Source organism: Mesocricetus auratus, unplaced genomic scaffold, assembly GCF_017639785.1.
Source record: "Mesocricetus auratus isolate SY011 unplaced genomic scaffold, BCM_Maur_2.0 Super-Scaffold_100007, whole genome shotgun sequence".
NCBI lineage: Eukaryota > Metazoa > Chordata > Mammalia > Rodentia > Cricetidae > Mesocricetus > Mesocricetus auratus.
This window is the reverse complement of record NW_024429191.1, coordinates 7,506,126-7,528,419: the sequence shown is the minus strand read 5'-3', so window position 1 is coordinate 7,528,419 and position 22,294 is coordinate 7,506,126. Positions and strand designations below refer to the sequence as shown.

The 22,294-nt window shown below is 45.2% G+C and overlaps 1 protein-coding gene across 3 annotated transcripts in view; it reads right to left on the bottom strand.

Annotated features, from left to right (window-relative positions):
* Srl (sarcalumenin) overlaps positions 1-18,892 on the bottom strand; it is a 62,070-nt gene extending 43,178 nt beyond the window's left edge. Inside the window, exon 1 of one of the 3 annotated variants that reach the window (XM_040748157.1) lies at positions 18,528-18,892. Coding sequence is in view for 2 of the 3 variants with exons in the window: in XM_040748156.1 (XP_040604090.1) it covers positions 3,160-3,220 (61 nt within the window). In the remaining variant the exon portion in view is untranslated. Of the gene's footprint in view, positions 1-3,159; positions 3,294-18,527 lie in introns of those variants that run through there. The other 2 variants (XM_040748156.1, XM_040748155.1) reach the window with 2 other exon arrangements.
* Positions 18,893-22,294: the final 3,402 nt, after the last annotated feature.

Below are 22,294 nucleotides of genomic sequence, written 5' to 3'. Positions count from 1 at the left end.
GGACAAAACCAGAATTTCTCAAACTATGACTCCCCATGACACTAGGAAAGGTGTCACTGTTTCAAAGGGATGAATCCACAAGCAAATCCTGGCATATCACTTCACAGACTCCATATGGAAAATGGGAAGACAAGATGCGCTTGGGTTTGTCCAGTTTTCACAAGCTAAGATCCTGGGACATCGCTTTGGGAGATAAAAAGACCTCTGAGGTCAACTTTCTCTCCAAGAATCCTAAATTCACTCCTCTTAAAGCCTCCTAACAGAAGACAACAGCAACTGAACTTCCCTGTAAAAGGCACAGAAAGGAAGTTTCCTAGTCTAGTGGAGGTGGTGCCCGCCTTTAATCCCAGAACTCAGGAGGCAGAGGCAGGTGGATCTCTGTGAGTTTGAGGCCAGCCTGGTCTACAAAGTGAGTACAGGACAGACTCCAAAGCTACACAGAGAAACCCTGTCTCAAAACCCAAAAAGAAAGGAAGGAAGACAGGAAGGTTGGGAGGGAGGGAGGGAGGGAGGGAGGGAGGGAGGGAGGAAGGAAGGAAGGAAGGAAGGAAGGAAGGAAGGAAGGAAGGAAGGAAGGAAATTTCTTCCTGGATATACCAACCTTATAGGAGTGACAGCCTCAAGGAGTGATATGGACACATTGCCCTAGGCTTGTAGTCAGGAACCCCCAGCATGCACCAACCCCTTACCATTGGGATGGCAGAGGGGGCCAGAGAAGAGTCAAAAATCTGCAAACCAGGGCTGAGATGGATATGGGAGTGGGGAATGAATGGACACAAAAATCCCTGATAAGGAACAGGATCAGCCTTTAGCAATCGCACCAATGGCTCTGCCCCTAACAAATGCTTTCTTAGCATCACCTCCTCACCTACCCTCCAGGGAGTCAAAGGATCCAAAGCAACTTTCTCAGGAACTTCCTGGTGGCCTCATCCCCTGCCCCTTCTCACATCCACCCATGGGAGCTGACAGAGGAAAGCAGGCAGGGCAGGAAGACAATTCCCCAGCCGAGTGCTAACAGCACTGACACATTATGTGCCTCTGTCGCTGACTGAAAAGGCCCCTTCACTTCTCTGGGGTTTCCTCTCCTTCGCTGTCCAAAGAAAGCATTGACTAAATCATCTCTGGGGTTCTTGAGGTCCCGCAGGAGCCATTTGTGCAGGGGGCATACCTGCCGGGTGCACAGGCCAGAGAAAGCACTCAGGTAATTATAGAGAACTCAGGGCGGCAGAACAAGCATGGCCAAAGGTATCTGATGACAGGAGCTCACGGCTGCTCCAAGTCCTGGTGTAGGTACTTGTGACTAATGGCTAGAGAACAGTGGTGCTGGGTCTCCTAATGGGAAGAAGAGGCAACAATGGGGCTTCAAAGTCAACTACCCAGTCTAGAGGAAACATGAGAGCAATGGGGGGGGGGGAGTAAAACAGATAGTGTTCCAGGGTTCCTATCCTTGGAAATGGTGACAGGGCTAGAGAAGACACCTGCTTCTTCCAGCCCCAGGGCAGAGCAAAATGGGAGGTAAATGACAGGAGAAAGAGTGGGGAGGAGTTCATGTACAAAGACATGATCTGACCAGGATGGCAAAGTCTGGGGGAAAATCAATCACTAGGGAAACCTCTGGTGTCTTGTAACCTCCTACTAAGTTCAAGCAGCAGTCACCTTATGGTATACAATCTACATCTGGACAGAGCAGTGGTCACTGAGCTGGAAGGAGCAGGCAGGGAATCTACACTCTAATGGACAGGTTCACACTGCTGGGTGCAGGAAAGTAGCAGCCTGGAGAAACCTTCACACAAAGCACATGCCTCTTTTCCACACAGCAAGAGCTCTGAGCAGAGCTTTTGGAATACTCTGGATATCCAGTTCCCTCTATATGAAGAAAAAATAAAAGATGCCCCTAAAAGGACAGAAATTCCTGGGACTGTGCTGTGTGGAAGCTTCAAGGTGGCAGCTGGGGCTGTACCCAGCAGAGGAGGGGCAGGGAAGGGGAAGAGGGTGGCAGTGGCTTTGGGCTCAGGATCCAATTACAGGACTGTTTCCATACTTAGCCACCTGACAGCCGCTTGGAACACTCACCACTCCAGCCACCACAGCCCCACAGACCAAATTAACTCAAGGGCAGACAAGGGCAGGGCCCAGCAGCAAGCTCAATGGCCCGAGGCCCCCAGCCTTATCTCTTGCACCCCCAAAGAATGGCTTTTGTTCCTCCTACTGCGTGTTCTCTCACTAGGACTGTATCTCTGTAGCTCCAGTCTCATGAGACAGAACCTTAAAGATCTGAGACCAGACCCGCAAACCTCACAATCTCATGCAGAGACTAAGTGCTAGTGCAGGAGACAAACCAGGGTGTCCTGGATCCTGGGGGAACCTCAGAGCACCTCCCCCAGAAAATCTCCAAGGAGAAGCCAGCCTTGGGAGTCTTAAGAACTAGAGAGGTGGCAAAATGATCGGGTATCCCCTCCACAGCCTATAAATAACCCCCATGCTGCAACCCAAGCCACCGCCTCTGTCACACGAGAGATGTGTGACACATGGTGAGATGTCAAAGGAAAGCCACAATGCAGAGCAGAGCCCCCTTCTTGATGAAAGACCCTGCCCCTCACAGAGGCTTCTTCTGTCCCTCTCCGCATTCTGTCAAATTGCTCCCAACACAATCACCAATTCTCAACTTTCTGTCCAATTCTGCCCTATCCTGACTCCAATTCTGTCCCACCGTTCATAAAATGATTCCCAGCTTTGCCTACAGTGTCCCATTCTGCCCATGGACATGCAAACCTAAGTCACTAGCTAGAGCAGAGAACAGAGTCCCATCTCCCACCAAAAGGGTAGCTCAGAACGTCCAGGTGTAAGATTATGTTCTTTTTGTTCATCTCAAAGATCCCTCTAGGTATGACTTTGAGGGTCCGCTTTCCAGCATGTTCCAGCCAGACTACTTTCTCTCAACCTGGGCCAGACCTCAGAGCCATCTGCTCTCACTTCTTCTTAGAACCCCTAACAGGCCTCAGTTCTCTCCAGCACCTCATCCTCTGTGTCCCAGGCCCGTATGAGAAGGACAATGATACCAGTAAGAAGCGAAGTTCTGCCATCAGCCCAGCCCCTTATACCAATAAAAACTTGGGGACACCAGGGTCCCCGCAGGAGCCATTTGTGCAGAGGACATACCTGCTTGTCCTGAAAGCAGCAGCGAGGCCAGGCAGCAGCAGAGCAGGAGCAGCGCCCTCATGGTGACTGCCAAGAGAGCCCAGCTGCTCCTCGTCTCTATTTATATGGCGGGTGCCACAGCGGGCAGTGGAGGGCGGGGAGGAGGGTCACACAGTCACTAGGGCAACTGGGCAAACATGATGAGGAAGAAGCCCAGACCCCCAGGGCTACTGCAGTTGTTGCCTTAGCCTCAAGCACCAGAAGCCAGAGCCCGGTACTGGCCTCTCCCCACAGGTCCTGGATCGTTTGGTTCCCGGTAGGGGCTAAGGGGATAAAGTGAGATGACCCCTTGGGCTGAGGGCCAACAGTTAGGAACTTGAGTCTTCCTAGAATATTTGCTGCCTTAACCTAAAGTCTCAGACAGGTCCAGGACCTGGACATTCCTCCAAATGAAGGAACTATCAGCCGAATCGTTTAGATAGTCTGCTCTGCAATCTAGCAAATAGGAAAACCCTCAGCATCTGACCTTTGAGGTCGATGACTACAAGCCTATCCCTCCAGGGCCTCTGCACAGAGAATGCTGAGCAGAGGGAAAAGGGGACCCAGAGAAGCGCCTGAGGAATGTGATGTCAGTTGGAGGTGGAGAGACAGATCCATTTCCAGTGGGCAGGGGCTCCAGAATGTTCAGTCACCTCTGCAAAAGCCTATTAGATGCAATCTTCCTCTGGGTTTGTGGGGCCCTGAAAGCCAGTTGTAGGAAGCTGAGAGACAACAAAAGCTGGCTTGTGTGGCTAGGGGAACAGTGTCACCAGGAAAGGAGGAGGTAGCAACTGGCCATGGAGTAAATGAACTAAAAGTAAACTAGGCATTTGTTATGTGCTAGGGACTTTACATCTCTTGAAGTTTGCTTTTATTGTATTGGAAATTGAACACAGGGCTTAGACCATGCCAGAACACTCTATCAGAGAGCCATATTCCTAGCCCTTGTGCTTTACATTTTTAATAAGCTCTACAGACCAGGCTGGCCTCAACTCAAGGGTCCGCCTGCCTCTGTCTCCCGAGTGCTGGGATCAAAGGTGTGTACCACCACACCTAGTACACTACACATATTTAAAGGGCAGAAACTGATAAAATTTGACCTATGTCTGCAATGTCATATATACCAGCACAATTAAGATAATGAGTAGATTTCTCCTCTCACAGTGTGGCAACTTTTAATCTCCTTGCTGTAAATGCAGGTTAGTTTGCATTTCAGGACTGTGGCTGTAAATGAAGTCAATGTTCTATATCTGTTTCTTTCACTTAGCACAATTATTTTGGGAATTATTCACATTGTATCAATAGCTCATTCATTTTTATCAATGAGTGATTTCCCATTGTGTGAACAACCCACAGTTGGTTATTACTCCCCTGCTGATAGACATGTGGGCTGTTTCCAAGATTAGACTATTAAAAATAAAGTTGTCATGAATATTTGTATGCATACCGCTATACAGATAGAAGCTTTCTCTTGGGTTGCTGCCTAAGAGTGAATAGTTGGGTCATATGATATCTGTTTAAACTTTTTCCAAGGTTATTTACTATTTTATGTTCCCAAAAGTGCACTCAAATTTCAGTCCTTTCCCAGCCTAACACTTGATTGCTTGGTGTTTGTGGTCCTGGAAATGGAACGCAAGGCCGTCCATGTGCTAGCCAGGAACTCTGTCACTGAGCCATGCCTTAGCCCCTTACCTCTAGTCATTCTTTAGATTACAGGTGTAGCTCACTGCAGGATTTCATTTTTAAACAATTATTTTTAATGTGTACATGTGTGAGCACTTGACGGGGTGTGTGTGTGTGTGTATGTGTGTGTGTGTATGTGTGTACACATGCCATGGTGTACACAGAGCTCAGACGACAGTTCTCTCCACTACCTGGGTCCTGGGTATTGCACTCAGGTCAACAGGCTTGGTGGCAAATGCCTTTACCTGCTGGGCCTTCTCACCTCATTGCAGTTTTAATTTGTATTTCCCTAATAACTAATATTAATATTTTCACTTATTTACTACCTAATTCTTTGGTATATTTTTATGAAAGGCTTATTTGAATTTTTTGTTCACTTATTATGAGATCTTTTGCTCAGTTTTGACTCATATGTGCTGGATACAAATTCTTTATCAGATATATGCTTGTAAATATTCTTTCCTAGACTTAGATGCCTTTCAAGAAACAGAAGTTAGCAGGACAGTGGTGGTGCATGCCTTTAATCCCAGCACTGGTGAGGCAGAGGCAGGTGGATCTCAGTGAGTTCAAGGCCAGCCTGGTCTTCAAAGTGAGTTCCAGGACTGGACTGTTACATGGAGAAACCTTGTCTCGAAAAACAGAAACAAAAGGAACAAACAAAAAAGAAACAATTCTCAAACTGGTTCGTGGGTGTATCCTTTTAACCCCAGCACTCAGGAGGCAGATCTCTCTGAGTTTGAGCCTACAAAGTGAATTCCAGGACAGCTAGGGTTACAAAGAAAAACCCTGTCTCCAAAAATAAAAACAAGAACAAGAATAGCAAAAAAGCCCCGAAAAACAAAAAACAGTTCTCTTAAAATAACATGGGGCCGGTTGGTGGTAGCACTCAGGAGGTAGAGGCAGGTGAATCTCTGTGAGTTCGAGACCAACCTGATCTACAAGAGCTAGTTCCAGGCCAATCCAAAAACAGGGAAACCCTGTCTCAAAAAACCAATAATAATAATAATAATAATAATAAAATAACATGTAACTAGAAAAAATTTAATATGTTCAAGATACATTAAATGCACAATTGTGACTGTCTACAAATTGATATTTAGTATGTGTTGTATTGTAGGATATGAAGCTACCCCTGGAATGGAATATTAAGCTAGTACACAGTAGAAATGGAGCCCACCTTTTAGAGTCAGAGGGCTATGAGAACTTCATCTTCCAACATTGTCAGTAATTCACTGCACAATTCTAAAAGAACCATATTGTGAATTTCAGGTGAGTCCACTAAATTTTTTAAGTATTCTTGAATTTTAATGGGAATTATAATGAATCTGTAACTCAGCTTGAAGGAAACTAACTAAGTTACTAGCTGTGGTGGTGGATTTTGTTTCCACTTGGCTAGACCATGGTGCCAGTTGCTTGGTCTCACACTAATCTGGATGTTACTGGGAAGGTATTTTTAACATTTGAAGTAAAGATCTTGGGTTGTTGGGAGGGTGGTAGAGTATTGGCTTAGCATGCTGAAAGACCTTGGCTTAATCCCTACCACTAATTTTAAAAAGACAGGGACTGTGATGAAAAGAAGTCTCCTTCGTTAATGTGAACATGCCTCATTTGAGTCAGCTAATGGCCTGAGAAAGAATTATGACTTACCACTGGCTTCAGACCATGATATCTACTCTTGCCGGAATTTTTATCAGCAAATTGTAGGCTAACACTTATTTTTCTTTAACTTGGGTCTGCATGTGTATATCTGTGTGTGTATTCATGTGTATGTACGCATGTATGTGTATGCTGCATGTGCATGTATGCAACATGTGGGTTACCAAGAGACCAGAAGAAGACATTAGATCCTCCAGAGTTGGAATTACAGGAGGCTGTGAACCAAATTTAAGGGTGGGTGCTAGGAGCCAAACTCAGGGCCTCTGGAAAAGCAACAAGCATTCCTAATCACTAAGCCATATCCCCAGCCTCCGTGCTCTCTTTCTAAACCAAGTCTCACAATCGTGTACATAGCTGAGGAATCATTGCAGGAGAGGAGAGAACCGTTGGTCACAGTAAAGAAAAATGCCTTCTCTGTGCTAAGTGTCTTGCATGTAGTGTGAAGCAGGCATATCTTATTGTTAATCCCAAAGACAGGAAGAGAAAGACTACTGACCCAAATCATCAGAGCCAAATTAAAGCAAGCAATTAATCAAAGCAAGCTTTTTCATTCATGTACACAGACTTCCCCCTAAGATGGGGTTCAAGAGGTCAGTACTGGATGTAAGGAAGACAAGGCTTGTATAGCTCAGGGGTAGAAGGGTCTCCAAATGGGGGGTTTGGGGAGAAAAATAGGCCAGGTTATAGGAGCAGTACAAATAAGTTAGTCCTAAAAACCTCCCAAAACAAAGACATGGTTGCAAGGTGGGCATAACAAAGGTAGGTTTGCAAGATGGTTATAAACAACTTTTTGAAAAAAAGACATGATTGTCATTTCTGGAACAGGCAGTACAGAATCATTTGCAGTTAAGGTTACAGGTGGATGCATAGCCCAATCCTTGAGGCTTAATCATAAACAGGAACAAACTTAGTTTGTCTTTACTATAAAATGGCTTTTAAGCCTAAGATGAAGGCACAACGGTTCTTCGCTTGCTATCATACAAGTTCAAGGGTCATGAAAATCAAGCAACTGGTTCAGTAGTATATAGTGTTGTATAATTTTGACCCCTGCTGTCTTACACCTATGACTTCTTCCATCAATCAAAGTGCACACCATCAGAGAAAAAAAAGATTACATCATCATCAAAAAGGAGTTGAGGAATATGGGGAATACAACAAAGACAAAAGTGTCAATGGAAGTCCCAAGAATTGAAATCTAGGCGAGACAAGCAAGATATTGTTTGGAGTATCAAACAGATAATTGTACCCCATGCTCAAAACAGTATGATTCATAATAGCCAAAGCTGGAAACAATCCAGGTATCTCTCAGCAAATGAACAGATAAGCAAAATATAGTTTTGCACACAATGAAATATTACCTAACCACACAAAAAAATGAGACTATAACATATACTTCAACATGTGTCAACCTTTAAGTAACTGGAGTAGAATAAGGATAGTGTACATTATTTTGCTAGGGCTTCTATAAGAAAAAATCGTGCACCACAGAAATTTATGGTCTCATAATTCTGAGGCTGGCAGGCTTTGACTGAAGTATCAGCAGGATTGGTTTCTCCTGGGGTTTTTGTCCTTGGCTTGCAAACTGCGATTTCTCCCCGTGTCCTCACTTGGTCTTCCCTGTGTGTGTATGTGCCTAATCTCTTCTTATGAAGATGCCAGTTAGATTGGATTAGGGCCCACTGCAATGACCTCATTTTACCTTCTCTACTTCTATATCAGCCCTATCATCAAATATAATCATATGCTAAGGTGCTAGGGCTTGGGATTCAACATGTGATACACGGGTGTGAGACAACAGACAACCCCTAACAGGTATATATGATTCCATTTATACGAGGAACCTTCAAAAGTCAAATTTGTAGATGAGAATTAAGTAGATGTACACAAAGGACTGAGAGTGTAGCTCAGTGTTAATCACTTGTCTAGCATTTGTGAAACCCAGAATTCAATCAATACTAGAAAAAATGCACTCATATACTTTGAAAACACTTACTGCCACAGAACTGTGCAGTACTAAAAATTAAACCAGATGTGGTGGCACATACCTTCACCCTTTCACACAGAGTACAGAGCAGGGGGATAAGAGTTCAAGGTCATCCTCAACCACATAGTGAGTTCCAGGCCAACCTGAACTCAAAGACCCTGTTTCAAAAATCAGGCAAGGCAGACAAATTGGTTCAGTGGGTAGGGGTTCCCCCCAAACCATATGCTATCAGGAGAAAGCTGACGTCTGTAGGTTGTTCTCTAACAGCCACGTGCACACCCCAACACACAAGTCAATTAAAAATTTTTGTAAAAAATCAAAATCATAAAACAATCTTCTAAAAACTCAATAGTAAATGTCTATTGTGTATGCTTCTACAGTATTTTAAAGAGGAAAGGGGGTGCCCTGTTTGGAAAACAAAAGACTAAAAGGGCAAACTCAACAGAAAATAAACTCTTAAGTCTCAGATTCTCAACTAGACCTCATGTGGTCAAAAGAAATGTAACTGATAGCATGTCACATCACCCACTCAGAACCACTCAAACTCAGAACCTCCAGACCCCTACTCAGCCTTTAAGAACCCTTGACCATGGTAGTTTTGGCCCTGTTTCCACAAGCTGTCAATTCCGTGTACACTTGCTCCTGACAGTCTCAGGCTGACATTCCAGAGACGAGAAGGGAGAAGTATGCTTAAGAACAAAATGTGTCTGAGCCGAGTGGTGGTGGAACAACCTTTGATCCCAGCATTTAGGTGGTCTACAGATGGAGTTCCAGGACAACTAGAGTAATACACAGAAACCATGTTTCAAAAAACAAAACATAAAAGAAGATGGATGATGTGAGGACTAATGAGATGCCACCAAGCCTGACAACCTTAGAACCCACACGGTGGAAGGAGGGAACCAGCTCCTGCAAGCTCTCTCCTCTCACCTCCACGTGAGCTCCATAGCATGACATGTCCATACATATACACACACATTAACACAAAATGAAAATGGAAAAATCAACGAAAAGACTATGAGGTGAGGCTGCCATGTACTGGAACCACCCAAGTCCCACTTCCAATGCCCTGGATCGGGGATCAGCTGCCTCTTCATAAAGGGTCAGAAGGCAAAAAGTTTTAAGTTTTTCAAAAGCATCCATAGATAACAAAAACAAATGGATGTGTCCCCAAAAGAATTTATCTGTGCACCCCCATGGAGGGCCTCACCCTCCCTGGGGGAATGAGGGGATAACGGGGGTGGGGGGATGGGGGGAAGGCACGGGAGGAGGGGAGGGAAAGGGAGAGGGACCTGGAACTGACTTGTGAAGCAATCTTGTTTCTTATCTAAATTTAAACTGGAAAATAAAAAAATAAAAAAAAAGAATTATATCTGTGAAAACAATCTGTGAGCTAGTTTGAGAGTGTGATTTGCTAGAAATCATTTGGTAAGTTACTACAAAATCTGAATCAGTGATTACATATCTGGGGCTTCTTGACTTAGGCTGCCTCACTTTGGGGTTAAGAGTCTGGAGGGGGCCAGTGAGAAGGCTCAGCAGGTACCTGCCAAGAAAACCTAACAACCTGAGTCAATGCCCAGATTCCACAATGGAAGGAGGGAACAGACTCCCAAAGCTGTCCTCTGTCCTCCACAGGCACATCATGGAACCCACAATGGCACATCATACGTAAAACAATTATATATATAAAGCAAAAAAATAATTTTAGGGCTCAATAATTAAGAGTGCTTTCTACTCTTGCAGAAGACTTGAATTCAGTTCCTAGCAGCTATTTCAAATGACTCACAACTCCTGTAACTCCAGCTCCAGGTGATCCAACACCTCTGACCTCCTGTGACACATATGTGCATTCCCACACAGACATATAATCAAAACTAATTTAAAAAAAAAATGAGTCAGGCATGGTGGCACACACCTTTAGTCCCAGCACTCAGAAGGCAAAGGCTGATGGATCTCTGAGTTTGAGGCCAGCCTGGTCTATATAATGAGTTTCAGGACAGCTAGGGCTACACAGAGAAACCCTTGAAAAAAACCATCATTATCATCATCACCATCATCATTTTTTAAATTAATCTTTAAAGAAAGAACCTAGGCATGATGGTACACTCCTTTAAGTATGCTTGAGGCAAGTGAGTTTGAGGCAAACCTGGCCTACAGAGCCCAGTTCTAAGCCAGCCAGAGTTATTACATGGTGAGACCCTATCTCAAAAAACAAAACAAAACAAAAAATTCAAACAAGCAAAAAGAGAGAGAAAAATGAGTATGGAACAATACAAGAGTCTCAGCAAAACCAACAGATTTGAGGGGCTACACAGATCTATGGTCATGGCCATATTTCAAAAGCAATACTGAAGGAATTTCTAAAGGTAAAAAGAAGTACATATATCCCTGGGAAACTTTCTCCTGGACTGAAAAGGGGCCCCAACAAATAAACCTTGAATTTGGAGGACCTGACAGTCCATTTCAACTGATAAGGTACTGCCACTAAAAAAACATCAATTTTTTCTGTTTGGTTCAATAGTAAAGCCAGATTTGATGGGTGAGGGTTATAGAACCTCAATGCTTAGGTTTAACATGCCCAAAAGAACAAGTTTGCTGCATGCAAGCACTCTGTACCTGCATAGGTCTGGCCTCAGCAGAGACTAGTTTTTAGAGGAGAGGCACTACACCTATGGTTTCTTTCCCTCCTTTCCTAAGAGTCTGAGTCCAGGGAAGCCTTTGGGCATATGCCTTCTAAGAAACTGCTATGGTCTAAATACAAGCAATGTCCTCAAAAGTTCCCTGTGTAGGAGGAGTCATCTCCAAGATGCCAATGTTGGGAATTCCTGTGGGCTTAGGAGGTATGCCTAGTGGCAGTTCCTTAGATCATTAGGAGTGTGCTTTAAAGGAAATATTGTGGGATCCTGACTGTCCTCTTTTCTACTTCTCTGTAACATGAAAAATAAAAGACCCAGAGATGGATATTGGGGTTCAAGCCGAGGGTCTGATAAGCAAAGCAGCCAGTCACTAGCTGTCTCCACTTCCCTAGTGCTGGGATCAAAGGTGTGAGCTTCGTTACTCTTCACTCTTGTATAGGCCATAGTGGCCTTGCACTCAGAGAGATCCATCTGCCTATCTCCTGAGTCCTAAGATTAAAGGTGTGTGCCACCACTGCCTGATCTCTATAGCTTGTGGTTGGCTTTGCTTTCTGAATCCTCAGGCAAGCTTTAATAAATCATAAATAATATATCACCACAATTCCCCTTTTTTGTCTAATACAAAAGAAAGAAAGCTAGAACTAATATAAGAAAAACTATATACAATATATACAGGCAACAATTACATTAACAATGTTTAGTCCATTTGCATTTGAAAAATTCAGAGAAAATACTTCATTATCTGTCCTATCTTAGTGAGTCAAAAGTCTTGTGCCTAATTTAATTTCTATTCTAATTTGCATTACCAATTCAAAATTATCTTTTTATGTCTCTCAATCTTATATACTTTACATTTGTTTAGTGAGTTTCTTTTTGAATCTGGTAAACAGTGAAAACTATAACTATACTATCTAGTCTTCAACTCTCTCAGAAACCTGAGAAGGAAAGAATACTAACTGAGTAAGCAGGAAGTTCAAGCAAGAAACTTCCAAAACTGTGAGAAATAGCAGAAACAGCTGGCTTCCTAGACAGTCACCCAAGGTTCCTCTGCAACACCGGGGCATCCATCTTTGCTTCATAGGCTTATATATCTGACAGACATTTCTGTGAAGCAAGATTTTCTGAAGGGCTGTCCTACCTTGTCTTGGCAAGGTTTGCAGTCACTTTTTTGGTCACTCAGTTTGGAGAGCATACTGTCAGAAGTCGAGGCAAGGGCACTTTCTTGCCCAGAGACTAACTTTTGCTTCAAAGAAAGTAAACTCCATGTGGAGTTTCTTTGATGCCCATCATCTTCTCTGACATAGATTGGTGCAGGAATAGACATGTCTCATTGTCATTAAAAAAAAAAAAAACCTATGTTATTGAAACATTTTAAATGCCATATTCCTGGCTGGAAAGATGGCTCAGAGGTTAAGAGCACTGACTGCTCTTCCAGAGGTCCTGAGTTCAATTCCCAGCAACCACATGGTGGCTCACAACCATCCATAATGAGATCTGGTGCCCTCTTCTGGCCTGCAGACATACATGGAGACAGGATGGTGTATTCATAATAAATAAATAAATCTTTTTTTTTTTTTTTGGTTTTTCGAGACAGGGTTTCTCTGTGGCTTTGGAGGCTGTCCTGGAACTCTCTCTGTAGACCAGGCTGGGCTCGAACTCACAGAGATCCGCCTGCCTCTGCCTCCTGAGTGCTGGGATTAAAGGCGTGTGCCACCAACGCCCAGCTGAGCTGCAGTATTAATTGTATCTCAGATCCAATCTTCCAAAGGTGCTGACTTGGCCTAATTATCCTTTTGGGCATTAGCATTTTCTTTTTCTTTCTTTCTTTTTTTTTCTTTTTTTTTCTTTTTTTTTTTTTTTGGTTTTTCGAGACAGAGTTTCTCTGTATTGTTTTGGAGGCTGTCCTGGAACTCGTTCTTGTAGACCAGGCTGGCCTCGAACTCACAGAGATCCGCTTGCCTCTGCCTCCCGAGTGTTGGGATTAAAGGTGTGCACCACCACCTGGCATCATTAGCATTTTCAAAAACTATAGTTCCCATTTTTTTTTTCCTAGTTGCATTCTGAGACTTATTCTCAGCCATGTTGAGAAGAGGCAGCAGTCTGAGGTTTGGTGGAGGACTCGTGAAGACAGGATCACCCCCTTTCAGTATGAGGTAGGGGTAAGAGCTAGTGGCTGGCTGCTTTGCTTATCTGACCCTCAGCTTGAACCCCAATATCTATCTCTGGGTCTTTTATTTTTCATGTTACACTTCCCAGCATGAACACTCACTCCAGTGTGTTCCCATCATAACATACCACCCTCACCAGAAAGCCAAACCTATGGACTACCCACTCTTGAACTTCCAGAACCATGAGTCAAAATAGGCCTTTGTTCACCTCTGAAGTAGTCTGCATGAGATGTCTCTTGTAGTCTTTGACATTTGAATAGTTGATCCCCAGAAGGCAGCACTGTTTGAGAAGGCTTAAGAGGCATGGCCTTGATGAAGAATCTGTCAATGGCAGCAGGCGTGGAGGATTAAAAGCCACATGCCAGTCCCAGTTTCTCTCTTCTGCCCCAGCCACCATGTCTGCTGCTCTCTGCATGCTTCCTGCCATGGTGAACTCTTGCCCTCCTGGAACCCTGAGTGAAGTAAACCCTTCCTGATATGTTGCCTTGGTCATGGGGTTTTTTGTTTTGTTTTGTTTTTCAAGACAGGGTTTCTCTGTATTGTTTTGGAACCTGTCCTAGCACTTGTTCTGTAGACCAGGCTGGCCTCAAACTCACAGAAATCTACCTGCCTCTGCCTCCCGAGTGCTGGGATTAAGGGCATGCACCACCAACACCCGGCTTGGCCATGGGATTTTAAAACAACAACAGAAAACTAATAGATTTCATAAGTAACCTATGTCTGGTATTTTGTTATGATTATGGGTAACTGATAAATACAGAAACTCTAACCATCTTCCTGAGCTCAGGTCTGGTTGGTTACAAAGAAAGCACTTCATTGGCTACCATATCCACATCTTTTTCTCAGGATAATGTGCAGAGTCCAGTGATCCTACATTGGGCTAATTAGTGACAAGGAATTTATCCAGCAAGTGATGGCCTTGAGTAAAAGCTGGTTCTGACAACAGGGTCAAGCCACAGCTTGGGCTTCTGGGAAAATGAGGACTAAGGAAATGAGAACTTTTGCCAGTTCATTGTCTCAGTTGCTTCAACAAGGACCTCCTTACCACCTCCCCCCACCTCCTTCTCTTCACTTTCAAACAGCTGTTCCTCCTAAAGTAGTCCCATCATGGAACTGCCACTTCTCTAGTGGTGAAAACACCTGAAACAAGAATTGGAGATGCACATAAGACAGTGGGGAGGATGGATAGCCTCCCAGAACCTGTCCTCTTGGTTGTCAAATGAGTTAGCAACCTCACAGAACTGCTGATAGACACTTGAGATCTCACATAGTCTAGGCTGGCCTCAGACTAACTATGTAGCTGAAACTAGCCTTGAACTCCTGCTCTACCAAGTGCTGGCTTTACAAGCATGCGTCACACCAAGCTTCATTATTATTTCTTCGTAACTGAAACAGTCTTGTCGTATTACCTAGGCTGATCTTTAAACCAAGAGTTCCTTGCTTTCACTTCTCAGGTACTGTGATTAGACAAGTAATAACACCTCATTGGCTCCTTTCATTCTCTTTTTTGTTTGTTTTTTTTTTGTTGTTGTTGTTTTGTTTTTTGAGACAGGGTTTCTCTATATTGTTTTGGAGGCTGTCCTGGAACTAGCTCTTGTAGACCAGGCTGGCCTGGAACTCACAGAGATCCACCTGCCTCTGCCTCCCGAGTGCTGGGATTAAAGGCGTGCGCCACCAACGCCCGGCCGTCTTACTGCAATTTGATATGTCATGTTTTGTTGATTTCCATGAGAGGCCTGCCATTTTCTGAAGAGAAAAGGAGAGTGGGTGGGGGATGGGGGGAGCGGGCAGAGAGAAGGGTGAGAGGGACTGGGAGGAGAGAAGGGAGGGAAACCAGCAGTGGGGATGTAAACAGTAATTTTTAAGAAAAGAACGCAGTTCATGAATGCAGCACACAGAATTTACACGCAATGTGAAGAACAATGGGTGGCAGAAGCAGGCTGTGGAGACAATGTGAAAGGCCACAGCCCAGCAAGACGCGTGCTAGAGTCTTACGGTTCCTGGCACCGTGTCTGTAGGTTAGTCTATCTTGGGCAGCTGACTTGGTAGATTGTCAGGCTCAAACATTCCTCAAGGATCCAGGAAATTGTCAGACCTTAACTTAGGCAGCATTTGAGTTTACATCTGTTGCACATTCCATGGAGGGTGGGGTGTTAGGATGGGTGGGTGAGACAGGGTCTCAAGTATCCAGGCTAGTCTCAAACTATATTGTCATGAGTAGCCTTTAACTCCTGGTCCTCCTGTCTCCAACACCCAAATCCTGAGATTGTAAGTGTGAGCCACCATGTCCAGCTTTGGCATCTTTTATTTTTTGTTATATATATGTATGTATGTATGTATGTATGTATGTATGTATGTATGTATGTAGAGAAGCCGTGGCACCCTGTGGAGGTCAGTAAACAACTTTGGTGAGTCAGCCTCTCCTTTCCCTGTGGGTCCTGAGGACTCAATTTAGGTCATCAGGGTTAATGTAACACTTTACCCAATAGCTATCTCATCCAAGTTGGATTTTGGTTGATTTTTGTTTTGTTTTGTTTGTTTGTTTATGAGTCTCTCATTGACTGGGAATGGTGGCACACACTTATAATCCTGGCACTCAAGAGGCAGGGGCAGGTGGATCTCTGTGAGTTCAAGACCAATGAGCTCCATAATAGCCAGGAAGACATAGAGACCCTGTCAAGAAAGTAGTGTCTCATACTGTATCTTAGACCAGCCGAAAACTTACTGTGTAGTCCAAGTTGCCTCAGACTTTTAGCAATACTCCTGCCTCAGTCTCCTGAGTACTGAGACTTCAAGTGTGAGCCACAACATCTGGCTAATAGCACTTACCGAAAAAGACTACCCTATTGTTCTCGGTAATTGTAGGTTATCAGTCTTAGAAGAATTCAAATTCCCACCCAATATGGGAACTACTTCCACAAAAATCTGACATATTCATCCAGCCTATTGGAATACCCACTGTGAAGAGATGCTTAATGTTACAGAAATATGGTTCCACTGTTGAATACAATGAGTATGTAGAACCAACCAGTTGCCAGGCGTTGGTGGCGTACGCCTTTGATCCCAGCACTCAGGAGGCAGAAGCAGGTAGATTCCTGTGAGTTTGAGGCCAGCCTGGTCTACAGAGTGAGTTCCAGGACAGCCTCCAAAGCAATACAGAGAAACCCTGTCTTGAAAAACCAAAAAAAAAAAAAAAAAAAAAAAAGAACCAGCCAGTGCTGCAACTCTCCTTCCCACCTGTTACCTCAGTAGCTTACAGAAAAAGCACAGGGCCTTTGATGGCAAGGAAGCCACCCTGTCTGTCCAGCCAAGGAACAATACATGTTTCCCAGTTCTCAATACAGCCACAGTTTTCAGAGCATTTTCTTCAGCACCACAGGGCGGATGTTACCAGGAGATACTTGTTGAGGACAACCTCCAACCACTCGGATGTTGTCTGCTTAATCTTGAGGTAGACTGCACCCTGGAGTCATCCCTGATTTGGGGCACCTAATTCAGGAAATGTTGCAGCTGTCGGTTCCTTTTTCGATACCGGGGTGTGATGGAAGGAGAGCCAACTTGAGGAGCTCATTCCTTTGCACAGTTGCCAGATTTAGTGCCAGTTTTGCCTGCAGCCCCCAGTCCCACCCTCTTCTCTCAGTCAGCACATGTTCTTGTCCGTCAACAGAAGAAACCTGCAGTTCAGCAGGGCAACAAAAGAGAAGGGATGAGGCAGAAGGGGTCTGGGCCCACCTCCACCCAGGATTGAAGGACAATGCGGGTGAACAGAACTCCACATGAAAAAGACAGAAGGTACGCACTCCACAGCACAGAAGAAAACAAAGAGAGGCAGGTTCAGGGGGACAGCAGGGCACGCTTGGGCGGGGCCAGGGTGGAGCCAGGACCAGCTTCTGAGGCTAAGGACAGCACGGCCAGATGGCTGGCTCTAAGAGGCTGCTGGGAGACTTCCATGTGCTCTACATACTGGTCTGGGGCCAGTCAGTCACTGCCAAAGAGACTCAGGTCATGGAAAGGACCCCTCCTCTACCACTAGACGAGTCGTCAAACATCTTGTGGAGCTGCCCAAACCACGGCACAAGGGGCACATGCTTGTTATGTGTCATACTATACCAGAAGAGCATTAAAATAGTTGCCGCCAGGCAGTGGTGGTGCATGCCTTTAACCCCTTTAATCCCAGTGCTCAGGAGGCAGAGGCAGGAGGATCTCTGTGAGTTCGAGACCAGCCTGGTCTATAGAGCGAGTTCTAAGACAGCCAGGGTTACTCATAGAAACCCTGTCTTGAAAAACCAACAAACAAAAAAGCTGACAATAACTCATAAAATATATCAAGAGTGCACCATGCAGCAGAGGAGAAACAGGAGGAAACAAAATGGAAGGCTAGGAGGGGAGAAAAGACTATATATTTAAGTCCTAACATGTGTATAACTTAACCACATGCCCAATTCAGTGTCCTTAAAATAAGATTAAACTGCATGCTAGGAAGAAATTAAATTATTCCTGCCACTGAGAGTCAACAAGAAGTTTCTTGCTGGGGGCTGGAGAGGTGGCTCGGAGGTTAAGAACACTGACTGCTCTTCCAGAGGCCCTGAGTTCAATTCCTGGCTCACAACCATCTACAATTCAGTCTGGTGCCCTCTTCTGGCAGAACACTGTATATGTAATAAATAAATAAATCTTAAAAAAAAATAAATTTCTTGCGAATCATCATAAAGGCAATAAGATGTAATGTAATGGTCCTCAACAACATTCTTAGGGTGGAAAGAATACACCTCTCAAGAAGCTTATTCCTAGTAGAGTCTGGAATAGGGGGCCAATGAGGGAACTCAGGACCAAGAATAACCAGCCCTGATCTCAGCCACCAAAGAGGTCATCAACCACACACAGTTAGGACAAATCTGAAGTATCACTTACTTGTGGGTATTTAAGGGACAGTGTCTATAAAAATGAAGTTACAGAGAGATCACTCAGCAGTTAAGAGCACTGGCTGGTCCTCCAGAGGTCCTGAGTTCAATTCCCAGCAACCACATGGTGACTCACAACCATCTGTAATGAGATCTGGTGCCCTCTTCTGGCATAAGGGTGTATATGCATACAGAACACTTTTATATATAGTAAAGGAATTTTTATTTTTTAAATTACATATAAAATAAAACCTGAAATTGAAATTAAGAAGTAAAAACAGATGCTGTTGACTAAATGGGCACGGACATGAGTAGGGCTTACCTAACACTCCAGCGCCGCCCCCCCAAAAGCACAGGTGTTAAATGTAGTCACTCCCGCTCCACTGTTCCTGCGCACAAGAACACAGTCCAAACTTAGCGCCGCGTCGTGGGTCCGCACTGCCGACCAGCCTCAGCGGCGCCTGGGCTTGGGGGCTCAACAAGGGAGGAGCCTAAGTTCCGGTACCCAGCATACACCCCGAGGTGACAATGCTCCAGACATAATAAAGTGTGGCATGAAAACCTGTGTCACCTATTTCTCGGCTGTTTCACGGGGTCTTCTGGAACACTTTAAAGTCCCACGTGAAAAGAAGCCCCCGGCATCACCATCTGACCGACTAAAAGCGGAGTATGTGGGCGGGGCCAGAAGAGCCGGCTGGCGCGAACGCCGCCAGACACTCCAGGCGCCAGGGGAGTGCGCGCTGAGGGCGTGGCCAAACCCGGAAGGGGCAGGAACTCGGACCTGCGAGGACTTCCACAGCCTCCTGAGGAGACCGCCTGCCACCGAAGGTGGCCACGCTTCTCCAGAGACGGGATAGTTCCCTTGGCTCCGCCCCAAGCCCCGCCTCTGGCCTATGGGACTAGAGTAGAGACCGGAAGGAGGCAGAGCCTCGGTCCCTCCAGAAAGAGGCATCCTAGGTCCACAGCGCCCTCTGTTGATGCTACCAGGACTTGCATGGAGCTAGTCCGGCCGACTACCTCATACCTAAGAAAAATTAGGCAGAACGCTACCTAAAGACACCAGACTCAAATGGCTACATACTCTAAGTCTCTTTAACATTTTGCAAAAAAGCACAACTATAACATAAATATGCCCTTCAACAACACAAACTGGGGGTACAATGAGGATATACTAGCTCCTATCCTGATGGTGTCTACTCCATAAAACAAAGCTCACAACCAACAAGTGTGAGTTTCAACTAATGCAACTACACTGTTTTGTGTGCTCGTTTGTTCTGTTTTTCCAGACAGGGTTTCTCTGTGTAACCCTGGCTGTCCTGGAACTCACTTTGTAGACCAGGCTGGCCCACCTGCCTCTACCTTCCAAGTACTGGTGCTGGAATTAAAGGTGTACACCACTGCCTGGCTTTTTTGTTGTGTGTGTGTGTGTGTGTGTGTGTGTGTGTGTGTAGCCCTGGCCAGACTTAAAACTATTATATACAGACTATGCTGGCCTCAAATTCAGAGATCCACCCACCTGCCTCCTGAGTGCTGGGATTTGTTTTCAAGTGTGCCATGGTACATGTGTGGACGTCAGAGAACTACTTGCAGGAGTTAATTTTCTTCTCGCACCATGTGGGTCCTGGGATCAAACCCAGGTAGGCTTTGCAGCAGGCAGCTTCACCTACTGATTCATCTCGCCAGTGTCCACGATTTTGTTTTGAATACTGAGATTGGTGGCTACCAGGGATGGGGGTCCCAGGTGGGTAACAAAGGCGACTACTTTACAGAAAGGGACTCATTTTGAAGTTGCGGAGGTATTTTGGAGTTAGGTAAGTTTATCAACATTGTGAATGGACTAGGTTCACCTGTGGGTTTTTTCCACAGCAGTAGTTCCTTTTAATTATGTGGTGTCCATCTCTTTAATAATATACAACAAAATAACTTCACTTCAATGTTTTTTTAAATTGGATTATGACTGGGATACCACTTTCCAATTTGTTATTTTCTTTTTTTTTTTTTTTTTTTTTTTTTTTTTTGGTTTTTCGAGACAGGGTTTCTCTGTGGCTTTGGAGGCTGTCCTGGAACTCGCTCTGTAGACCAGACTGGCCTCGAACTCACAGAGATCCGCCTGCCTCTGCCTCCCGAGTGTTGGGATTAAAGGCGTGCGCCACCAACACCCGGCTTATTTTCTATTTTCTTATCCTTGTTTTTATTGAGCACATTTTCCCCCTTCCCTCCTCCCCTCTCCCTTTCCCCCCTCCCCCATGGCCCCCATGTTCTAGGTTCACTTGTAAAATGAGGAATTGTATGCCCTGTGAGTTTCTAAAAGTATTTTTGTTTTGTTTTGTTTTTTCGAGACAGGGTTTCTCTATATACTAATCCTGGCTGTCCTAGAACTCACTTTGTAGATCAGGCTGGCCTTGAAGTCACTGAGATCCTCCTGCCTCTGCCTTAAAAGTGCTGGGATTAAAGGCATGCATCACCACTGCCTGGCTCTCAAAGTATTTTTTTAAGATTTATTTATTACATATACAGTGTTCTGCCAGAAGGCACCAGATTGAATTGTAAATGGTTGTGAGCCACCAAGTTGTTGTTGGGAATTGAACTCAGGATCCCTGGAAGAGCAGCCCATGCTCTTAACCTCTGAGCCATCTCTCCAGCCCTCAAAGTATTTTTAAATGTTTAAGTTTTTCCTGCCTTTTTATTGAGTTCACATCCAGAGGCATGCTGGGGATGGAAACTGGCTTTTCTGCTCTGACCTTAGTCCTACAGAGTAAGCATGAATGAGAAGTGGGCCCCGTTGCATAAAGTGATCTCTAGTCACAAAAAGGTTAAGAAACTAGAAGGGCAACCTCCTCCCTAATCAAATGGAAAGAAGCCCTTGAACTACCACAACCTACAACCTTCTGGAAAGGAAAACAGGCTCAGGGGAAGTGACTGTAAAGTTGAACTGAGCACTGGCAGGCCACGACCACTTACATGGCATTGTCACGTAGAGGGCAGATGAGAACACTGGCCTCAGAGGGAAGGTAAGAGACTTGTCCCCCAAACTCTAGCCTGTTGCAGCCAGTCTCCATGTTGCTATTCTGTGTGCCAGACCACAGCAAAACAGCCTTCTTCCTTGGTCAGGCAGTGTTTACTGAGATCAGCCCTCCCCCTCCCCACTCCTCAGCCCAGCTAAGAACAAGGAAAAACTTTCCTGGAGTCTCGGTTCTCTTGGGTGGTTTGGGTTTCCAAGATACGGTTCCTCTGAGATTAAAGGCATGCGCCACTTGGAGCCTGGTTTCATCTGCGCCCATTCATCTGAACCTGTAGGCACCTCTCTGCCTAACCACTAGGTACTGCTCTAAGCCCAGTTCTGAGTTAATTCTGCTCACATGTACTTAGAGCCATATAAAATAGGCATTCGTGCCGGGCGTTGGTGGCGCACGCCTTTAATCCCAGCACTCGGGAGGCAGAGGCAGGCGGATCTCTGTGAATTCGAGGCCAGCCTGGTCTACCGAGTGAGTTCCAGGACAGGCTCCAAAACAATACAGAGAAACCCTGTCTCGAAAAACAAAAAAAAAAAAAAACCAAAAAAAAAAAACAAAAAAAAAAACAGGCATTCGCATGGGGTGGGGTGAGGCGCAAACTCCAGGAAAACAGGGCCATCCTCAGGTGTCCACTGCACTGTAAGTACCCCCCCCCAAATAAACTCAGCTACTCCTAACACACTGGGCTGGCATCTTTGGGTCGTTGGTGCCATCCAAGACTGGAAACAGGTCTTCACTCACAAATCTCTAGGGGACTTGTTAACTGGTGCCGGGGACAGGCACACAGACTTAGGAAGGCATAGGGCTCACAAACCTACCAGAGCCGGGGAGCATCCACGTTGGTTCCTTCCCTCCCGCGGTGGTTGGAGGGCGTCGGGAGCCACTGTCTCCACCCCAGCACACATCCCATTGTTGAAGAGTATTCCAAGACAGCCGGTGGACTGAAGACCCCAGACTCCTCACTGCAACTTCACACACAGCTGAGGGGTGCATTATGTTCAGTCACAACCCTCTGTGCAGGCCAAGCAGCCCAAGCTAGGTTCCCACAACAGTATATCCTCAAGAAATACAAAAC